The following is a 21118-nucleotide window of genomic DNA, read 5'->3' as shown; positions in this document are numbered from 1 at the left end:
CAGTTCCTGAGGGGGATTACCTCCCCCTCTATATGATCATAGGGTATCAAGTCTCTTCTTGGTAACCTGCTGTCCTTCCTCTGAGTGCCACCAGGTCTCCCCGTCCAGGGGACATGGTCAGAGGTGAGGCACCAGAGTGTGTGAGAAAGTAATATCCCACTCTCCACTCTACTGTGGAGAGTGTTCTGTCCATTGTCTAGATCTGGGTAGGGGTTTAAGGTTTACTGCCTGTATTGTCCTTGTCTGGTGCCTAGTTTGAGTGGGACCCCATTCTTAATAATATGTTCTTGTATCTATGATTTAGTGCCATCAGCATCCCAGTAACTAAGATGTCATATTGTCATCATACAAATAAGTTTCCACAAGTCATTTAAGTAGGAACACAAAATATTTTCATCAGTTAAGATAAAGAAAATTTAGATATATAACTTTCATTCACTCACCTTTTCAACACGAATGATAAGACCCCTATATTGTTCTGATACTTGATGCTTCAGTTTCTATTGCTGGCATATATATTTGATTTGCATGTAGCTATATTTATTAAATGAACTTGTTTGGCAGCTATCATAGGCAGGAAGAACTACTCATCACAGAAAATAAAACTAAACTTTGTATTTTAGATACAATTATAGTTCTATTGAGATTCAATTTTTACAATGAAAATGAATCAATTGATTAATGACTTTTCTTTGTAGGTTCTACAAATAAAATGGAAAATAGATTGTGACTCTCTTATACACATGTATAAATTCAATCTTTTTTTTTATATAATATGATGACCACAACACACTGCTGTATGGAGAGGATGAGCTATTTTCTAATGTATGAATTAAAGTTTACTCATAATTATTGGCAGGAACCTCTAAGATTAACAAATTAATCACACTGTTTTAATGTTATATAAGCCAGGAAGCTTTATATTAGTTCTGGATATCTGTTTTTTGAAACAGCTAAGCATTTATTTGTGATCCAGCATTCACCAGTAAATGAATGTTAATTATTTGTGATTTTGCTAAAACAAAAGCAAATTTTGTTATAAACCTATTAAAGCTCAGATATTTACTTCTTTACATTTATGTATTAATTCATAAATATATATACATATATGTGTGTGTTCTGTTTACAAGAATTTGAGTTTTCTAATTCCAATTTCTTTACTATGTGATTTTCAATTTTTTAAGTCCTTTCAATTTGTTATAATACAAACTTTTCTATTCATTAGTACCTCATTGTAGTCTAGAGTATATTTCTAACATATGCACCAATAAATGTTTATGATCTTATTATGTAGTAGCATAGCCTTACCAAGGGATGTTCTGGCAGGTACTGCATCTTTATTGATCCAAAAAGACACCCAAGAAAGAACAACTGTTAGAATGCACGGAATGTATGTCTGAATTGTGAAATAGCCCATGCGTCTGCTCAGGTCAAAAAATATAGTCATGATGATATAATCTCCTATAAGAAATAGATATGTTTTAAAGTGACTGAAATATAAAATGTACATCATTTTTTAAACAACTTAGTAACAATGGCTTTCACTGCAAGCATTGCTCATTATTTCTATTTCCTCCTTACCAGAGATTGTGTGAGAGATTTCAGTTGAATTTCGTAACCCTACAAATGCAAACTGATATAATCTCCAGTACTTGGGATCAGCCACCTCCACAGAGGGCTTTTTCCACTTGTACTCAATTTCATTTTTAGGGTATCCATCTAGAGAGAAAATATATGTAGTTTAGCAAAATTCCTGTAAATTACTATTGCAATAAATATCAACATCATCCAAACAATGGTTACTGAAAATTCTTCTATCACTTGGTATTACAAGGCTTGTAAAGTATAGAAAATACCAACTGAAGTGTGTGTGTGTGTGTGTGTGTGTGTTATGAGGGTTACTATAAGTTTTCTTTTAGCACTGAGTAGTTTGAAGTGAAGGAAACGTTTTGATCTTGCCCTATTGTCCTTATTCATACATCTAATTTTTCTCAGTTATAATTGACTGAGAGCTTTGGAATCATCTCAGAATCTCATGTACCTAATTACAAGTCTATACCACCATGGCCTGGCAATTTTTATTTTCTACTAGACTCTTTCCCTTAAATACTGTCAAACCAAAACATGATATCAACATGTTTTTCAAATATTTTCATGTCTAGGTTGATTGCAAGCCTACCATTCTGGTTATAATTACTTATATAAATGCTTGTATGTAAAATGTTTCCAATTTTTAAAATCATGTATAATTTTTTAACCATTTAAGTAAAAAGAAGATTTTATTTGTTTCTACACAAGAGTTGGTATATATTACATAATTAAATCCATGAATCACTTCAAATATTTTCAAATAAATACATTATTTGGCAGGATATCCTGTCATTAAATCAATAAAATATATGTCATCTCTGAAGATATATTTAACAGTGTTTACTCTTTCATTTTATTCATTTGCTTCTTTCTCTTGTCACATTCTGTTTTGCTTGCTTTTATTCATTGTAGGTAGAGAAAATATACATTATAGTCATATGCTATTATGGGTTCTGCTAAACACAGAATTGTGGAGCTGAGTTTTACAATTAGGCTATAATAGGATCTTCTTTATTTTTTGTGAAATACTGAAATCATAAATTTGAATTTCCCTTCTGGAATTGACTAATCAACCTGAAAAAACTGATCGTAATTAATATGTCTGTGTGGGTGACACAATTATTTTTACAAGATGTAGTATTCCCAAGAAATATCAATCAAAGCCAAATGAAGATCACACCCAGAGTTTGGGATGGAATCTTTAAGAAAGAACAATGACTACCATAAAATTCCCTCTTTACCTCTAAAGTCTTGAGTAACAGTGTCTTTGCTGGGAATTAAAATGTATCTCATTTTAATGTTTTCCTGAGACTAAGTTTGTAAAGCAAAGAACTGAGATCTGACCTGATTTGTATAGAGGTATGATGTAGTTTGGCAAACTTATTAATATGTTCCAAAAATTTATTAGTGAAGTAAAAAGAATCTGAGAGGTTTGAAACAAAGTTGGGTAAAACTTGTGAATGGCTAATCTACACTCAAATAGGAAGTGCCCAAGACTCAAAACAAAAAGTATGATTTGTGAGAAGGAAAAAAGCCTCTTAATCACTTACCAGTATAATCAATACCACTTGATTATATTAAGTAGATTGACTACATATTTCTGAGAATTGATTATTAAACAGATAAGTATATGTTTACTTATGAGTACAAATGTATTATATGAATACATGAGTATAAATGTATTAATAAATATGTATTTTAATTACTATTTCAAAAAGCATAACTAATCACAATGTAAAAAAAATACTGATTGGTTTTATTTTCAAATCATTGAGATCTAAACACTTCTGCATTTCACTACTTTTTCTTTAATTAAATATATTTTTTTGTACTTTGGTTTATTCAGGTCACTAAACTCTTCTCAAATATTTTCTATTTTCACAGTAAATACTTTTCAATCAACCTATTAATAAACAGTTTAAAAGTCAATTAATAAAGTTAAATGTTACCTCAGGAAGATTAATGTAACTTAAACAAAATTTTTATTTCTGATGGTGTAAAAACATTTGGATGCAAGTCTAGATTCACAGCTCCTTTGAGTGGCAAATATAAGAATGAGGAATGCTTTTTCTTTTCTTCTTCTTCTTCTTCTTCTTCTTCTTCTTCTTCTTCTTCTTCTTCTTCTTCTTCCTCTTCTTCCTCTTCTTCTTTATTTTGTCTTTCCATATTCCAGTTTGTTTGGTTTTGTTTTATCTTATATTCTTATTCTTTAGATGCCTGTTTGTCTTCTTTTTCTTTATTTTTTGGTTCCTTTTTACTTTTAATTAATTCACTTTACATACTGATTGTAGCTCTGTCTGTAGTTTCCTCCTGGTCCAACTCCCCCTCACCCCCCTCTCCCCTCCCCTAGTCCTCAGACACGGGGAGCCCTCTCCCCTATCATCTGTCCCCATCCTATCAAGTCTCATCTGGACTGCCTGCATCCTCTTATTCTGTGGTCTGTCAAAGCTGCCCAGCCAGGATGAAGTGATCAACAATGGGCACCAGTATCCTTGTCATAGGTAGCCCCTACTCCCCATATTGTGGACCCCACAAGGAGACTGTGCTGGCTATGGGCTACGTCAAGCTGGTTGTCTGGGTGCTCTCAAGGAGAACAACAGAGCAGACAAATCTGGGCTGGGGGCCAGTGGGGCTGCACAGAGTGATGCACCAGCCATGGGCCTCTTTGTTTTCTAAGGAAAGAGAGAAGGTTGTGGTTTCAAATGGGCAGGGAGGTGTGGGGCATTTTGGAGGAGTTGAGGAAGACAAAATTGAAATCAGAATATATTTTATTAAACTATTTACTTGTTAAAATATATTTTCACTTAAAGCAAGGTAGAAAAAGTAAAAGTCCTGAAATGAAACTAAAAGTTGTGAAGATTTTATATACATATTCACTATACATTTGTTTTCAATTTGTCATGTACAATCAATATATAAATGTACTATTGTCTTGTTTTACTTAAAAATTGACAAATACTCTGCATGCTTCTAATATTTTATTTCACTTTGTATATTAATAAAGTATTTTGAAAGTAAAATGTGTAAATTATCTTTTTTTTTCCACTTACAGCTTGAAAATTCCAGTGGACACGAATGCTCATCCATTGGAAAGTTGTGAAGTTGGAGGTAACATTCTGCATTAATTGTTAATCTAGTTAAATGAAAAAACAAGTGTTACATTAAAAGGAAGAGCCTAAAGTACCAAAAATTATGTCTTAAAACATAATTTGGACCTCATTGTAATGGGCTATTGTATAACAGAATGTATAAAATCTTAGTTTTATAACTTAGCTTATAACCATGATAACTTAGTTTAATGATAAATATTATAACATTACTTATTGAGTATGATATTCAAACATTTCTTCCCTAGCCAACTAAGTAGATACTCTATATGCTTCAATCTCTAAATGTATATTTTAAAAACAGATAATTTCCATAACTTTATGAATACATATATCCAAACATGTTGTCTGGTACCCAAAAGTGAGCCCTTACCTTTACACAAGTAACTTCATATGAACTGAACAGGCTAGATTTAGGAATATATATGTCTATGCATATACGCATTCACATTAACATATACATATACGTATGTAACAACAATTAGTGAACAAAAAGGAGATATGTAGCTATATTATAGTTTCAAAAGTAAAATTAAAATGGTAAAAATAAATTATTTTTATAAGCATATATTTTGATGTGAATGAATAGTAAATTTAAACTCAGACATCACAGTCTTTTCATTTCACGGTGATGTCTTACTACACTGCTCAAAATTGAATAATAATAAATTCCAAAGAAAAATGACAGTAATTTCCGTTGTATATTTAGCAGTGAAAGCCAAGGCTGGAGAGATGACTCAGCAGCTCAGCACACACACTGATCTTGCAGGGACCCATTTGGGCTCCTGGAATCAATACAGAGGCTCATAACCATCCACAACTCCAGCTCCAGAGGACAAGGGTTCTTTTTTTTTTTTTTTTCTACCAGGCATGAATGTGGGAAACATGGAACGAAGGCTGAGCTGTGGTGGTGCACACCTTTAATCCCAGCACTGGGGAGGCAGAGGCAGGTGGAGCTCTGTGAGTTCGAGGCCAGCCTGATCTACTGCATGAGTTCTAGGACAACCAGTGCTATCTGACTCAAAAAATTGCAAGCAAAATCCATATACATATAAGATAAAGGTACTGAAAACAACATTGAATTTATAAATGAGTCATTAAAAACTAAAGTGTAAGCTTAAACCTTTCTGCTTCCAAGTAGGAAGTCTGAGGGTTTTTCCCCTGATCTTTCAATTCATAGCAACTATGACTATAAAAATGTGTCACCAAACAATTCCCCATTCCAGAGTTTAGCAAATGAAAGGAGACCCTGTGTGCTGCTCAGTGGGTATGAGGAAGGCTTGTTTGGGAGCTAACAACGTGACTGCAGTTTATGATCAATATTACCGTAGAGTGTACAGAACTCTTCCGTCACTCCAAATCCGCAGCAGGCGATTAGGTGTTGTTATCCAATGTGCATCAGATTTTCTTGAGTTCCTGAAGAAAGTGTCAGGAATCCAAATTTTGCCCACCATGTTGCTGTTAAGCATAAGCACTTTCATGGTGCTATTGAACTTTAAACGGCTGTCAAACCAGGTTTGGGCAAAAATTATATCTATTGTGTACTCCTATAAGATTAAAAATAATGATAAATTAATAAGGTGATTATTATAGATGCTACCTCAGATATTTGAATTTTTATAGCACAAATTTCCTGTAAATGAATAGCACTTAGATTGAGTCTCTTTGAAGGAATAATTCTGGTATTTTAAACTTCCATTAAAATAATTTCATGTGACTCACATAAAGTAAAATCCAAAAATTCCAGTTGTCCTCTGTGGTTTTAATTGCTTTTTCCAGTTTCACAATCTTCAATATTATCAATTAATAATTGTGTTTTATTATTATTAATTATTAATACACATTAACATTATTTAATAATATGGTTCTATTTACATCATACCTTCTATAAACACATCCAATCAAGAAGCAAATATCCATCAAATTATCTAAAATCACTCAAAATATCTTTAGTCTAAAATCTGGATTCTCATTATTTCAGTGCAGAAGTGTTAACTGTCTTATTGAGTATACCAAAACCAACTAAGCAATTATTCCATTTCAAAGAGTCACATTGTTGGCTCTATATCCTATCCTGCTATTAAAACTTTCCCGAATTTTTGAAGTATACAACACAATAATAATTATTTTTCAAAAACTCAAATGATGAAAGGTAAAGAACTTTAATCCATGTCAGAGTTAATAATCTCTACTGGATATTTACAAGGCTGAATGTCAAATTTCCATTACCGTTCTCAGAGTGAGGACCTAGGTTGCAGGACTCTTCTCACAGGAAGCAGCTACCAAAATAAACTACTGTGATTATAAATCACAAATATAAGATCAGGTATTGTTCACTTTTGTCACCTGAAAAAAAATGTGTGCCAACTTATAAGCATTAAAATATTTCCTAAAACTTAAGGAAAGAACAATAGTAAATAGCATAGAGGACAGGGACCTGAAAAAAAAAATGTGCCTCCGTGTGGGCATTTGCTTGTGTGTGTACACAACCTTGACTTTAGAAGAGGAAATAAAAACAGGCTAATATATGAGGTATGATTTGGCTACCTGGGGCAGGACAGAGTGAGTCCTCACTCTTGATGTGATATTTGCAGTTGGTGAATTTCCCTAAAAGCAAGTATTTTCCATAAAGAGTGGAAGCATGAGTGTGAGTTTGCTTAATGAGTGTTTAATATCTATTTTTAAGCCAGGGATACTAATGAGTAAACAGTCTGGGAGTCAACTTATCAATAGGTAATTTGGATCAAATCCTAGATTACAGAAAGATTATTTGTTATTCAGTTACTGGAATATAGAGATAGGTTAAGGGGAGGGGAGACTTCATTTTACCACAGACATATTAATCATCTTTCCTGAATATTATTTTGGCATGCTACATAACCTCTGCATTGGTTTAGCAATGAAAATGTATTTCTAAATAACTGCCACTCACCAGCTACTCTTTGAATTGTCTGGAAAATAGTTATTATCCTTAAAATAAAAGGTTATTATCTCTAACTTCTTTATCACCTTCTTGTCAGGACAAATGTCACTAATATATATTGGGTATCACTTGAGATTTGTTCATATATCCTCTTCACTTACTCAAATGATTAACTCTTTGACATTGAGCAGTAATTTTGCCAGTGAAGGAAGGATGGTTTGTAACAGTACACATAAGCAGAGAGGTGGCTCAGCACAGCCTGCAAAGCGAATGTAGCCTGTAAGTTCCTGCACTTACTGGGTCAGAATTAAATCATGCTGCTTGGAGGGGCCACGGAAAAACTGGGTCTGTGGTAGTTTTACTTAGAGCAATACCACCTTTTAATACTGTTATCAGAAAAAGAATATATTAACATTTGCCAGGATCAGTACAGTTGCAGTTGCCGGGATACACTGAAGTTTTCAAGCTACACAGGATACACAAAATTAATGTCTGAGAACAACTGTCCTGTTAACATCCCATGCTTCCTTGACTAGTAAGGGAACACACAGAGAAACACCAAGCAGCCTGAAGGCTTAGTGCCTGAGGGAGTGCATCCATATCTCAGGAGCTGGAAGGCACATTGTGCTCTTGAGCCATAGACTCTACTTTGAAAAGCCTATAATAAATACCTCTCTAGGTAGCTAGGCAGGGCCAACTCTATCCTTACACATACATTTTGATGGGCAAATACAGAAGAAAATTCATAAGAAACCAGGCAGGATTGTGGTCTGGAGCATCACGATACTCAGCCATACTTAACTTCAGGATTCCTAAGATAGCATCAAAAGGGACATTTGAGAACTATTTTTTTCCAGTAATAGAATTTTGCAAACAACACAAATACCATTCAGCAGCTTCATGGAATGTGCTAATCTCAATTGTGGGTGACAAACACAGGGCTTTCTACCAGTATGGGAATATGCTCAGCATGGGACTTTAGTGCATAATACAAAATTCCAAATATGCTCATATCTGTTGGAGGTTTTGTGGTTTCTAAGAGGTCAAATTTCCCTAAATAGAAAGGATTACAGAAAGTGAAAGGTTTCTACTCACAATTATCCTATGGTCAAGAGAGAGCCAGGACACATTTCTTGATAACTCTCCCTCCACAAAGGCTTTCAAACTGATAACTCTTAATAAATGTCTTACTGAGATAAGAAAGTTATTAAAGTCTGTGCCATTTTATATGTAATAAAAATCCACTTTTTGTTTACTCATTCATATTAATTTCCAGAAAATGATCAAACTATGTTCCTGTACTTCATGTTCCTATTTAAAGGTTATAATCATCTACATAAAAAAGGAAAAAATCTGAAATGGCGTTTCTACTGACTCAGAACAAGTACAATAGCTTCTAGGAAAAACATTTTAGATAAGGAACAGTACATTTAATACGTGAGATCTGACATGCCTTGTAAAATTTACTGTCTCCTTGAAATTTAACCAACAAAATGAATAAATGTGAAAAAATGTGCTACTCAGACTTATAAGATGGCCAGACAAAAATCATAGGTGTCTATTACTATAGTAACCAAAGTTTGATATGGCCAAGGTGTACTGGATAACTCAGTATTGCAGGTGGGGTTTTGTTGTTTTCAGAATAGGAAAAATCTTCACACAAAATGCATAATCTTCTTAATCATGTAACAGAGATGTATAACTTTATTCTACGGTTTGATAGATCCTGATCTTCTCTGTCTACCTTCATATTAATATTTCATTAAACTATTGAGTCACATGGCCAAATGAAATAATAAGCCAAACTATCATCATCTGTAAACTAAAATAAAGATAGAGACCAGGGAGAGTTGAAAGTGAACCCATATTACCAGAGTGTTAGTGGCAACAGGTCACAGTTATCAACTGTATTTTATTCAATTATTGTAGAAATAGAAGCCTCTTGAGATTATCACAATAATTCAGATATTTGATGGGCATTATTTTCTAAATTTTTCTGTGAGAACATGAAGGTCATGACACAATAAAATGGGAGAGACTCAAGCAATTCTCATGAATCTTGAATTAAGTTGTGAGCCTCAGCTCTGAGGTCTGTTTGTACCTGTGAATGTAGTTTGCAAATACCACACAAGACCGTGATTACTAACTTAACTCGCTCAGCAAAAACTTTTGTTGGTCTAGTTATTGTGTACTTTCAATTTGTTTGATTCAAAAAGACAACACTGGAAACTTCTTGGATATGAATATGAGCTTAATAAACACTTGAAAATCAATAGAAGTTGGAATAGGTGTAGCAAAGTGGAAATAAGCTGCTAGAAATTCTATTTAGCTGGGGGTAATTTTAAATGATTTATTGATACATGGCACATGTAGTCAGAAGTTTGAAATGTGCAAAGCACTGCAATTTATAAATTGATAATAAGACTCTAAAATGCAGAACATAGTAAAACTATGAAGGAGCATAAACCTCACATAAAAAAATGAATGGTCTTTTTTTGTGTGTATCAAAGGCATCCTTTCCTCAAATACACAGGATATTTTACATTTATAGGCTTTTTATCAATTTAATGTAAAATTCTCAATTGTTTTCTGAGATATAAATATAGCCCCAAATCCATGTGCTACTTTACTGGGTTAAAAATCCTAAAATCCTAATAGTTCACTTGTTGATTTTCTGTATCGTACTTAAACACATATTTACTATTAGCTGTAAGTTTCATTATAATCCCGTGCCACTTCAAAGAGTAAAATATCAAACCAAGTATGGCTACTGAACAACTAAGCTCTAGCCGTACTGTGGAGAATAAGAACTTCCAGGGTCTTAAGGAAAACAAACTCTAGCACAACAGAGAGGCGAAGCATTCAGCACTCAGATCCGCAGAGATGTCTCCATGGATCTGTGCTGATCAGTGTCTCCAGAGAAAGAGAAGATGGGTTAGAAGGACGGGTGAAAGAGAAAGGAGATCGGCCACGCCTCTAGGACTGATGGTAGCTAAAGTCTTCAGAGCAGACAGACAGCTAGCTAGAATATGACACTTCAGGTTCAAGCTGACACTCCGGAGGCCAAGTTCCCATTTGAGGGGGGCTGAATTTCTTCTCTTAGGCTTTCACATGACTGAGTGACTCTCACCCCCATTACGGAAGCCAGTTCGCTCTATGAAAAAACTGCTGTAGCCTGTGTTAGTAACTTAAAAACCGTTATCCAAAAGACCCAGGATAGTATTTTTCGACAAATAACTAGAAACCTTAACCAAGGCAAAGTAACACAGAAATCACTCATCATAACGTTGTCACACTGGTAATGGCTAGCTTGCTTTGGGTTTGCAATGTCTAACAAGAATTACCCACCTCGCTATTTCTAGACAAGGAATAAGGAGTGGTAGAAGGAAAATTATCTCGTGTTTCTTTCCTTTCTTAGTTTTTTGCTTTTCACATTAGTGTTTTTCCTTTTAATTTAAAAAAAATTTAATTTGTTCACTTTACATCCTGATTGTAGCCGCCTCTCTTGTCACCTCCAGATCCCACTCTTGCTCCCTCTTATCCTCTCCGCCTCCCCTAGTCCTCAGAACGGGGAGCTCTCCTCTCCTACCCTCTGATCTCAGTCTATCAAGTCTCATCTGTACTTTTCAAAGAATGTTCACACTTGTTTTCATGCGATCTCATCTCGTCTTTTTATTCAGCTTTGTATATTTCTCAGCTGAATGGGAGAAATAAACAATTTATGTTTAAAGGTTTATGTTTGTGTTTCCACTGTATCTGAATTTTACCGATAAGATCAATTCTAGGAAGAAATGGCTAACCCTGAAGTCAAGTGTTATTCAGAGACATTCTCAGAAAATGTAACCGGAAAAGGCGTTAGGAGTCAGAAATGGGTGTGTGAAGCATCATTTGTAAGACACCAGTGTATTCATATGCACATTTAGATATTTCATTGCACAGATGACTAAATATAATTTTTCTCAAAGTGTTCTCATTTTCCTTCTAGAGTCTATAATTTTGTGCAAACTCTGTCTTTTCCTGCTCCTCTGATTGTGTGTCCTAATTGTGATGCAGGGGGCATCTTCATAACGGCCTGCAACGTTTTGGAAATTTTGGTCAAAACTGCTACAACTGTAATTTCACTATTACACAGCAAGTTCCTTCCTTCTCTCTCTCTCTCTCTCTCTCTCTCTCTCTCTCTCTCTCTCTCTCTCTCTCTCCCTCTCTCCCTTCCTCTCCTCTCCTCTTCTCCTCCGTCAGTCTCTCCCTCCACTCCTTTCCTTCCATCCCTTCTTCCTTCCCACAGTTTCTCTCTCCCTACCAGAGTTACTGGGGATTTGTATCACCAGCCTAAATAGCCAGTCCCACACTTATCTTACAATATAAGTAAGTATTACTCAGTATCAACCCTTCTTTTACAACAAATGTCAATAGGAACACCGTTAAAAGTTTAAATCAATATGGATTCACACATAGGTCTTGATGTCTATTTATTTATCTACTTGCTGACAAATAACTTTATCTGTCAAAATTTGGCAGCTTCCCTGATAAGTTTTCTTTTGCCTTTCTCATAGAAAGGCCCCTTATCTTTCCAATTGACAAGCAATTGCACAAATTTTCATCAGATAAGCAACAATGAACATGGCAAACTCCAATGAAATTAAAAGTGATGGCTCATCAGGTAAAAGTCCTTCCTGTGCAAGTCTCACAACCTGAGCCTGACCCTCAGAAGCCTGGTCAAGGGTGGAAGAAGGGAATTATTTCCCCACGGTTGACCTCTGACTTCCATGTTCCTTCTGTGGTGCATGTACCTACATACACAAACATCATAAATGCAAATAGTTCAGGAATATACAAAGTGAAGTTACAAAAAAAAACAGTTTTGTCTAAGACAAAAGTTCATTTTATCTTGAATTTTGGGTATTTAAACATTAACATAATTTCAATCTCATAAGTAAGTTCATTGCACGTGAACATACCAGATAAAAGAGGCCAGGAGAGAGAAATCTTATCCATTAATCATGTATAACTGAATTTTCTCTGCTAGTGCTATATTAAAAATCTTTTATAATGTTCTAAAATAAGATGTGAGGTAAAAAGTCAATTTTAAGTAGTTGGTGACAAAAAGTCATACAGGCTGCATGAGTAATAAAATTAAATTATGATGGCAAGATTTTTACTATCATAAAAACAATGATAATAAACTTAAAAGTCAAAACTGCAGGTGGGTTTCTTCAAACATAACAACTGTTCCTCACTTCACAAATACCCAAATTATTTTCTCCACTTCACAGCACATGTAGACTACTTAATCTGATAAGAAAAAAGGCTTTACTCTTTTGCCATATTTCCTGTTCATAATTTCTCACGTTAATGCACTTGGCATAGGAACATTTCCTCTTAATTTAGTAAAAGAAAAAATATTTTCTTTGATGTGTAAAAGGTACATCTTGGATTTTTTTGTTCTTAAATGTAGAAGTCACTGAGAAGAAGAGAAAAAAGAAAAATGGGGGTCAAGAAGCAACATACATCTGCTATCATATTTCGTAAAACAATATGGTAAAAAAATCAAACATATTATTTAATTATCCCCAACACACAGATAAATACAGATACACATACACAGGCATGTGCACACACACACACACACACACACACACACACACACACACTTACACACACACACACACACCCCTTTGACAGTTTTCTATTCTGTACATGGAAAAGCAAACATTATGAAGTCTCTTGCTTATGCTAGAAGTGAAGCACCCTCTCTTCCTATTTCATTGTGAACAGGACTTCTAACATTGAAGCTCTTTGTTTTAATGTTTTCCTGTTCCTCTAAGACTAATTTTACTACTTTTATTTTATATTGATATAATAAAATATGTCCTTATTTAATTTTTCCTGAAAAAGCCTATTTTCTTTATTATGATGGAGTTACCTTGAACACAACCCAGAGCTTCAGAATTGTTAGGGAGCGCTCTGCTACTCAGCTCTTTCCCTTTTTTTTCTTCATTAATGTATTTATTTGTCCATTTTACATCCCAGTTGAAACCCACAAAACTTTTGACACAAAATTTGTTTTGCCTACAAGATGTGCAAGGATAAAAGATGGAGCAGAGATTGAGGGAATGACCAACCAATGACTAGCCCAACTTGAGACCCACCCCATGGGAGAGACCCAATCCCTGACACTATTAATGATACTCTCCAATCCTTGTACACAGGAACCTAGCATAACTCATCTGAGAGGCTTCATTCAGCAGGTAACGGAAATGGATACATGGAATCACAACAAAATTTTAGGCAGAACTAAGGTAGACTTGTGGGAGAGTTAGGGGAAAGACTGAGGGAGCTGGAGAGGCCATTGACAGCACAAGAAGACTGACACAGCCAACTCACTTGGGCCCATGGGGGCTCAGAGAAACTGAACCACCAACTCAAGTGGGCGCCCTAACAATTGGAGTGAGGTCATCTCTCACTTAGACACCGTTTCCTGCTCTGGATTCTGTTTCCTTAATAGCGTTGCCTCAGTGAAAAGGAGGCATTTAGTCCTGATGCAACTTGATGTGCCAGGGTGGGTTGGTGTGGTGGGGACGGTGGTGCAAGTTATGGTGGAAGTTATGGATGGGAGGGTGGTCCTAGGAGGGGATCAGGGAATGGAGTAGTGTATGGGATGTAAATTAATTTAAAAACAATTGTGTTCCTTAATTATTTCTATATTGGCTAATATAAGTTCACTTAATTTACCAATTTGATCCGATCATATTTGTACTGTTGGCCGAGGCCCACTCTGGTAGTCAGTTATTTTGGAATACAGTCTCTGAGTTATATACCTTGTATCTGGGTTCCTGGTCCTCAGCGCTCTCTCTCTCTCTCTCTCTCTCTCTCTCTCTCTCTCTCTCTCTCTCTCTCTCTCTCTCTCTCTCTCTCTCCATTAGCATTGCCAGTTTGAAATCCTAGCAAGAAGAATCTATGCAGTTTGATGTACTGTATTATGTGACTTTGTGGGAGGCCACGGGTATGATAAGAAGGGTTACATTCTGAAAATCTGGTCTAGGTTCTACCCTCGACATGTTTTTAAAAGTTGCTTTCATTTCTAGTGTTCCCACAAAGGAATTCATCCACTCCATGGTTGCAGTTTTCTTTCTTTTTCTTTTTTTTTTAATCTGCTATAATTTATTCACATTACATTCCTCTTGTTATGCCTTTGCTCTTATCTTCCCCTTCCCGTCTCCCTCCCTCTTCTGCACTCTTCACCTCCCCTAAAGTTCTGCTTCAGTGGGTTGCAGACCCTCCTCCCTCACCAGCTGATCACAGCCTATTAGGTCTCATCAGGATAGCCTGCATCCCCTTCCTTTGCGGGCCTGCAAGGCTGCCCTGCCAAGAGGCAGTGATCATATCTCTGCACAGGAGTTCACATCAAAGACAATCCCCACTTCTCCACCTCTTGTCACATGACTGATGTGGAAAATGAGCTGTCCATTGGCTACATCTGAACAGGGGCGTCTAGGACTCTGTATGCGTTGTCCTTGACTGGTGCATCAGTCTGTGCATTTTTCAATGAAGAGGCATTACACCATCTAATCTCCTGCCGTAGTTTCCTCTACATACTCAGGAGATCTCTTACTTTCTAGTGGTTTCCCTTTGCTAGTCTTCACCACCGGAGGAATTGCTCTAACCCTTGATAGTTTTACACACAGTTCAGAAAGTAATAACGATCCATAGGTGATGAGCAAAGTAAAATCCTATCCACTTCTCAAAGATTACAATTTACAAGGAGGAAAGTACTTTACTTCCATTATACTAACTTTATTGGACATTATCGTGACTCAGATCTGGGTACACCTGCTTTTCTATTTATATTTGTTCATTTTAATCAGAATGTAAACAAAGATATAATCATTTTTCACATTACTTAGTTATTTTCAGAATTCATCCTGTATAATTTTAATATAACTTCTCAAAGTAAGAAATAAAGAAATGATTTATTATTTTGCTGATCCATTCATGTAGTTATATCATTAATATATGAATATGATTTATCAACTCATAATCAAACCTTGAACACAAGAACAAAGCATATATCTAATTATAAAATGTAGTTTTAGGTCCTATAATATGCTACTTAATGTATACAAGTTTCGAAAGAGAAGGAAACATTTTGTAACAAAGCAAGCTCTGTTCCATAAGACAGTTATAAAGGTACATGAATATTTTCTCTCGTACTTCAATTGTACGAGCAATTACTGAGGAAATTTTGAAGCTATCCTCTTGTCTGTTAAATTGTACTTATGTTCCCTTACTTGACTATACTCACATCAAAGCAATTTTGTTCATTGTGTGAAATGTGAGTTCTATTTGTCCTAAACTCCTTAGTTAAAATTGTCTTCCACACAGGCTTCTTATTAGTTTCTTGATAACCATGGATTTTTGTTTGTTTGTTTGTTTGTTTTACAATCAGTTCTATGTACTGTTCCATGGAGGTTATTTTTCTTTCATATGTATTTTAGCATCAGTAGTGTCAGTAGTAATTTTGTTTAATTAGCTTTTTAAAGAAAGGGGTTTAGATAATTCTTGAATATCTGGCTGTAGCTCTGCCTTTCCCCTGAGTGTTAGGCCGTAATTAAGACCATCTTCTAGTGCAGTCTAATGGTGCAACACATTATCATTTCAGGTTTCTTTTAACAGCCTCTTTATACTTTTTTGGCTAGAGGTAACTAAAATGCCATTGTTACAGCCATCAATGCAAACAGCTGTGGAAGTTAGTGCCAAGCAAGAGAGCAACATACCCAGAGAGAGAATTGGTCAATTCCATTTTATTATTTGTATGTGTGTTTTGCCTGCATATGTATCCATGCACTACATGTGTGAAGTTCCCCCAGAAGAGACTTGAGACACACATGACTGAGTTGCAGATGAGACCTGGGACTTGAGTAATAGATGATTATGAATTTACGTATGGGAGTTGGGAATCAAACACAGGTCTTCTGTGGAGGTGATCAGTGTGCATAACTGCTAAGCAAGAAGAAAGAGAGAAATGGAGTTTAGTTTGGTACTATTAGGATGAGAAGAAACAGGCATATCATGATAGATGTCCCAATGAACTGACTAAGGAGCTAGCACATAAGTCGGCTGTGCAGCACTTAGTTGGCAGGTTAGTGGGTTCTGAGCTCAACCCCTAGGAAGGACTGTTCATTAAAAACAGTTATGGTCTATAGTAAAACACAATTTGACTCCTGTAATACTGAATAATTCAAATATTATGGAAAACAAAAGAGAAAAATGTTTCATACTAAATTCTACTTGTCATGTGCCTCAGAATGTGACCTTATTGGCATACAGGAAATGTTAAGAAAAATGCTACTCTAAAATAAAAGTTTTAGTGTGTGATTCAATAGGATTTATAATTAGAAATAAACATAAAGACACTTAAAGAGGAGTCAGAGTGATAAGGCACATGTACTGCTGTTCCACAGGACCAGAGTTCAGTTCCAAACACTAACACTGAGCTGCTGACAACTGTCTATGGCACCAGTTCTAGGTCCATCTGAAGTCTTTGGCCTCCAGGATACCTGCACTCATGAGTGCATATCCACACAGACAGACAGACAGACAGTCACAAACACACATGCACGCACAGACACATGCACTTCTTAAATTTAAACTTTTTATATTTAAGCATATCAACCCAGAATAAGGTATTTTCATATACATAATTTTATAGAGAAAAACAAATATTTAAAGACATTCTGAAGAGACACGAGGAATAGGCAAGCACAAGGCAGCATTGCAAGGATCCAAGTAGAAAGTGGCCATGAGCGATGCCCATGAAACACTTGTACTTCTAGCTATGAAGTGAATTTATCCCGCAACAGTCTCTGCTTACAGCAACCCTGGGAAATTAATAGCTGATGGCAATGTAAGTAGTGCTACGTATCATAGCACACTACTGACCCTGTGATGTAGGAGTGTGTCTCTAGGGAATGGGGTTTAGGTAGCTTCCTTGGAACACTGAAATGCTTGTTCTTAATTAATACCTTTATTCATAATATTGCTGGCATAAACTATGTCTATTTTCTTACTTAGTTTGTTTTCCCAGACAGTTTTCTCATTGGGGGTTTCACATTTTTCTTTTCCTAGATTTCCCCTGAGGTTAACTCTTGATAGTCAGGCGATAATTATTTATGCATGAGAAATCGAATCCGGTGGAGTAAGATGTGTTACTGGTTCTTCCCTAAGGAGTGTTCTACCTCCACTTGCCAATACTTGACACACAGTTTTCCTAGTTTATTTTCTACTGCTGTGATAAAGGCCACAACCAAAAAACAACTTGAGGGGGAATGTGTTTCTTTGGCTTACAGGTCAGAGTCGATCATTCAGAAAGCCTCAGCAGGAATTAAGCCAAGCTAAAACCTTTCTAAAAGGAACTGAAGCATTGACCATTGAGAAAGCTGCTTACTGGCTTGCTCTCCATTGCTGGCTCATCCTGCTTTCTTGCACAACCCAGAACCACCTGCCCAGATGTGGCACTACCAAAAGTGGTACGTGGGCTTCCTTCCCTCACATATGTAATTCATTTACAAAAAATTCCCTACACAATTGCATACAGGCCAAACCAACAGAGTCATTTTCTTTCATTTGAGGTTCTCTCTACCCAGAATAACTTTGTGTAAAATTGTCCAACTGACCACTGTAATAGGAATTTCAATCCTGAACCTGAATTATTTCACAATGAACTACCTTAATTCACACATCTACTCATTCTGCTGTGAGGCTCACACTCGTGAATCCTATATTGTAACAATTTTTACTCACCATGTTTATGGGATCAACTGGTCCAATGCTGTTTACGTAAACATCAGTTTCAATTACTGTGGGCCTCACTGCAAAGTAACACAGAATAGTTATTAATATCAAGGATTGTTTTAGAGAAACCTTAAATTTAGTAATGTATCTTATATTATTATTTCAATCATAATATATCTCATTATGAAATGTAGCAAAAGAGCCAGTTACAAAATCATAAAACCATTTCAGTTTGAAATCACTTACTTAGATATATATCAAGGGGTTGACAAAATATTTCATGGTTATAATCTGAAGATACGGATGTATAAAAATTGTTCACCTAAATTGAAGACTTTAAATTCAATAAAATATTTACCAGAGAATTTTTTTTCAGAGTTTGTTATAGGCCATTTGGATTAGAATATATTTTTAACATAATAATATGTACATTTATTTAAAGTTAAGGAACAGTTTGTTGGTGAGTCTTGTTCTCCGAGAATAAGGGAAAAGGCCTTGGTTTCTGACTTTTGCTGGTTTCTGAGGGGTTAATTTTCCTAGGATAGTTAACTTAAAGATACAATATGAAGTGAATAAATACAGAGTAGAGATGATACAGGAATGCCTCCGGAGAGGCAGCAGCGTACATACTGATGAGGGCAATGTGTGTAACAAACTGCTCCAGATGGGACTCACACAAGGATCTTAACAAATGAATATTCACTCATTCCTCCGCACTCTCTGTCTCGGTAACAGTATTCCTTTATGTTGTTGATAGTTGGTTGTTTCATTGATCACTATATAAACATTTTTTATGGTCCTTATATATTTTGCTTTCTATGTTGCTATTAGGGGCTTCTCAGGTAGTCCTCGGATGGTACATCTAATCTTTGCGCATCAATGGCCAGCGTTTTAAATGTTTATAAAGTCATATGATATATAATTAAAGCTTATCAACTACAGTCCCGTATCTGATGCTGATTGAGGACTGTTGTTCTCTTTTAAAATCCCCACTAATGACATTTACCAGAATATTTGGAATTTTTTTTCTGCCATGAAGAATATTTTTACATAGTTTCTTTAACTGTATCCATCATCCCCATAATCGAGCATGCAGAGGATCACTCTGCTTTGCTTCCTTGGCTTCTAGTTGAGGAAACAGCATAATTCACAAATTTGACATGAGTGGAGAAACATTTCAAGGAGAAGATCTGTCCTGTCTTCCTGAGTACATGATAAAAAAAATGAGTGACAAGAAAAATCACCTTGTGGCTAGATGTCTGTCTGCAGTCGCAGCGTGGTTTTAGCTACGTTTTTTCAGGTCACAGTTGCACCATTGTAAGTAAGTCTTGTACACTTTCCCGGTCTCACCTGACGTTCCTCACCCGTGATCAAGGGTCAGGCTAGTCTTCACTGCAGTCCCTTTCTCTTTCACACAGGGACAAATCTATCAATTGCAATGATTTTCTAGATGTGGCTTACTGGTCTATCTGACAAAACCCTTAAGCTACAAATATTCAGTAGAAATTGGTAGGCATTTTGATAAGCAGTACTCACAAAGGCAAATCACTTACTTTTCTGAATCCATAGCAATAATTAGCATTTTTTATTAATTTATTCTTGTTACATCTCAATGGTTATCCCATCCCTTGTATCCTCCCATTCTTCCCTCCCTCCCACTTCCCCCTTACTCCCCTCCCCTATGACTGTTCCTGAGGGGGGACTTCCTCCCCTGTATATGCTCATAGGGTATCAAGTCTCTTCTTGGTAACCTGCTGTCCTTCCTCTGAGTGCCACCAGGTTTCCCCCTCCAGGGGACATAGTCAAATATGAGGCACCAGAGTATGTGAGAAAGTCATATCCCACTCTCCACTCAAGTGTGGAGACTATTCTGACCATTGACTAGATCTGGGTAGGGGTTTAAAGTTTACCGCCTGTCCTGCTCAAACTAAGGCATCAGCCAAGGACAATAATTAGCATCTGAAGGTTTACAGAGATATGTCTATATTTTCCTTCAGACAAAAATAATGAGAATTGCACACATTTTCTTAGTGAGAATTATAAATAAGTCATTTTGAAATAGTTTAAAAGAAACTTGAGTTCTCAGACTGATATAGCACAAGAAAAGGTAATTTAAATTATTAGCCTCATGTCTTAAATAAAAATAGGTCACACCATTTAGACATATGAAATTTACATAAGAGTGATGACTTCTGAGATGAATGCCTTTAACTGTCATTTATTTCTGCTAACTATTTACTGGAGGCAATAAATAGATAATTAAGCTAATTACAGCTAGGATTTAAAACATGATTTTTATGAAGCCAATTAGCAATATAACAGGTTCCTTAGTTGAATTTCTAAGTATATTTATTGCCATTTCTAAGCAATTACAACAAATATAAACACATAACTCTTTAATAATCAGATTTTTCATTTATACTCATAAATCAACAAATATTTTGTTTCTGCATTTAATGCACAAGACTTACTATTGGATATGCCTACGGTAAAAACAAATGTTTCTTCAGAATATTTGTTTTGCAAGACATTTTGTCATATAAAATGAGGGAACTTCTACAATATTAATGAGTTACTCTGACTCAATAATATCAATTTTTCTGGACCAAGTATAATGTATGTTAGGCAAATATTATCTCTGTTGTTAGGGCACAGGTGACATGACAGTCTGCTATTGGGAGAATTGCTACCCAGCACAATAAAACAA

The 21118-nt window shown here is 35.7% G+C and overlaps 1 protein-coding gene across 1 annotated transcript in view; it reads right to left on the bottom strand.

Moving 5' to 3' along the window:
• Positions 1 to 21118, bottom strand: part of GABRG1 (gamma-aminobutyric acid type A receptor subunit gamma1) — a 75945-nt gene that overhangs the window by 17126 nt on the left and 37701 nt on the right. The window contains exons 3-7 of the mRNA XM_084798039.1: positions 18421 to 18488; positions 6024 to 6244; positions 4641 to 4723; positions 1582 to 1719; positions 1309 to 1461 (exon numbers count right to left, since the gene is read on the bottom strand). Coding sequence (XP_084654165.1) covers positions 1309 to 1461; positions 1582 to 1719; positions 4641 to 4723; positions 6024 to 6244; positions 18421 to 18488 — 663 coding nt within the window. The remainder of the gene's footprint in view (positions 1 to 1308; positions 1462 to 1581; positions 1720 to 4640; positions 4724 to 6023; positions 6245 to 18420; positions 18489 to 21118) is intronic.

Source organism: Acomys minous (assembly GCF_964271855.1).
Source record: "Acomys minous genome assembly, chromosome: 10".
In the NCBI taxonomy this organism is placed as follows: domain Eukaryota; kingdom Metazoa; phylum Chordata; class Mammalia; order Rodentia; family Muridae; genus Acomys; species Acomys minous.
The sequence above is the reverse complement of the archived record's forward strand: the minus strand, read 5'-3'. Positions and strand labels throughout refer to the sequence as shown.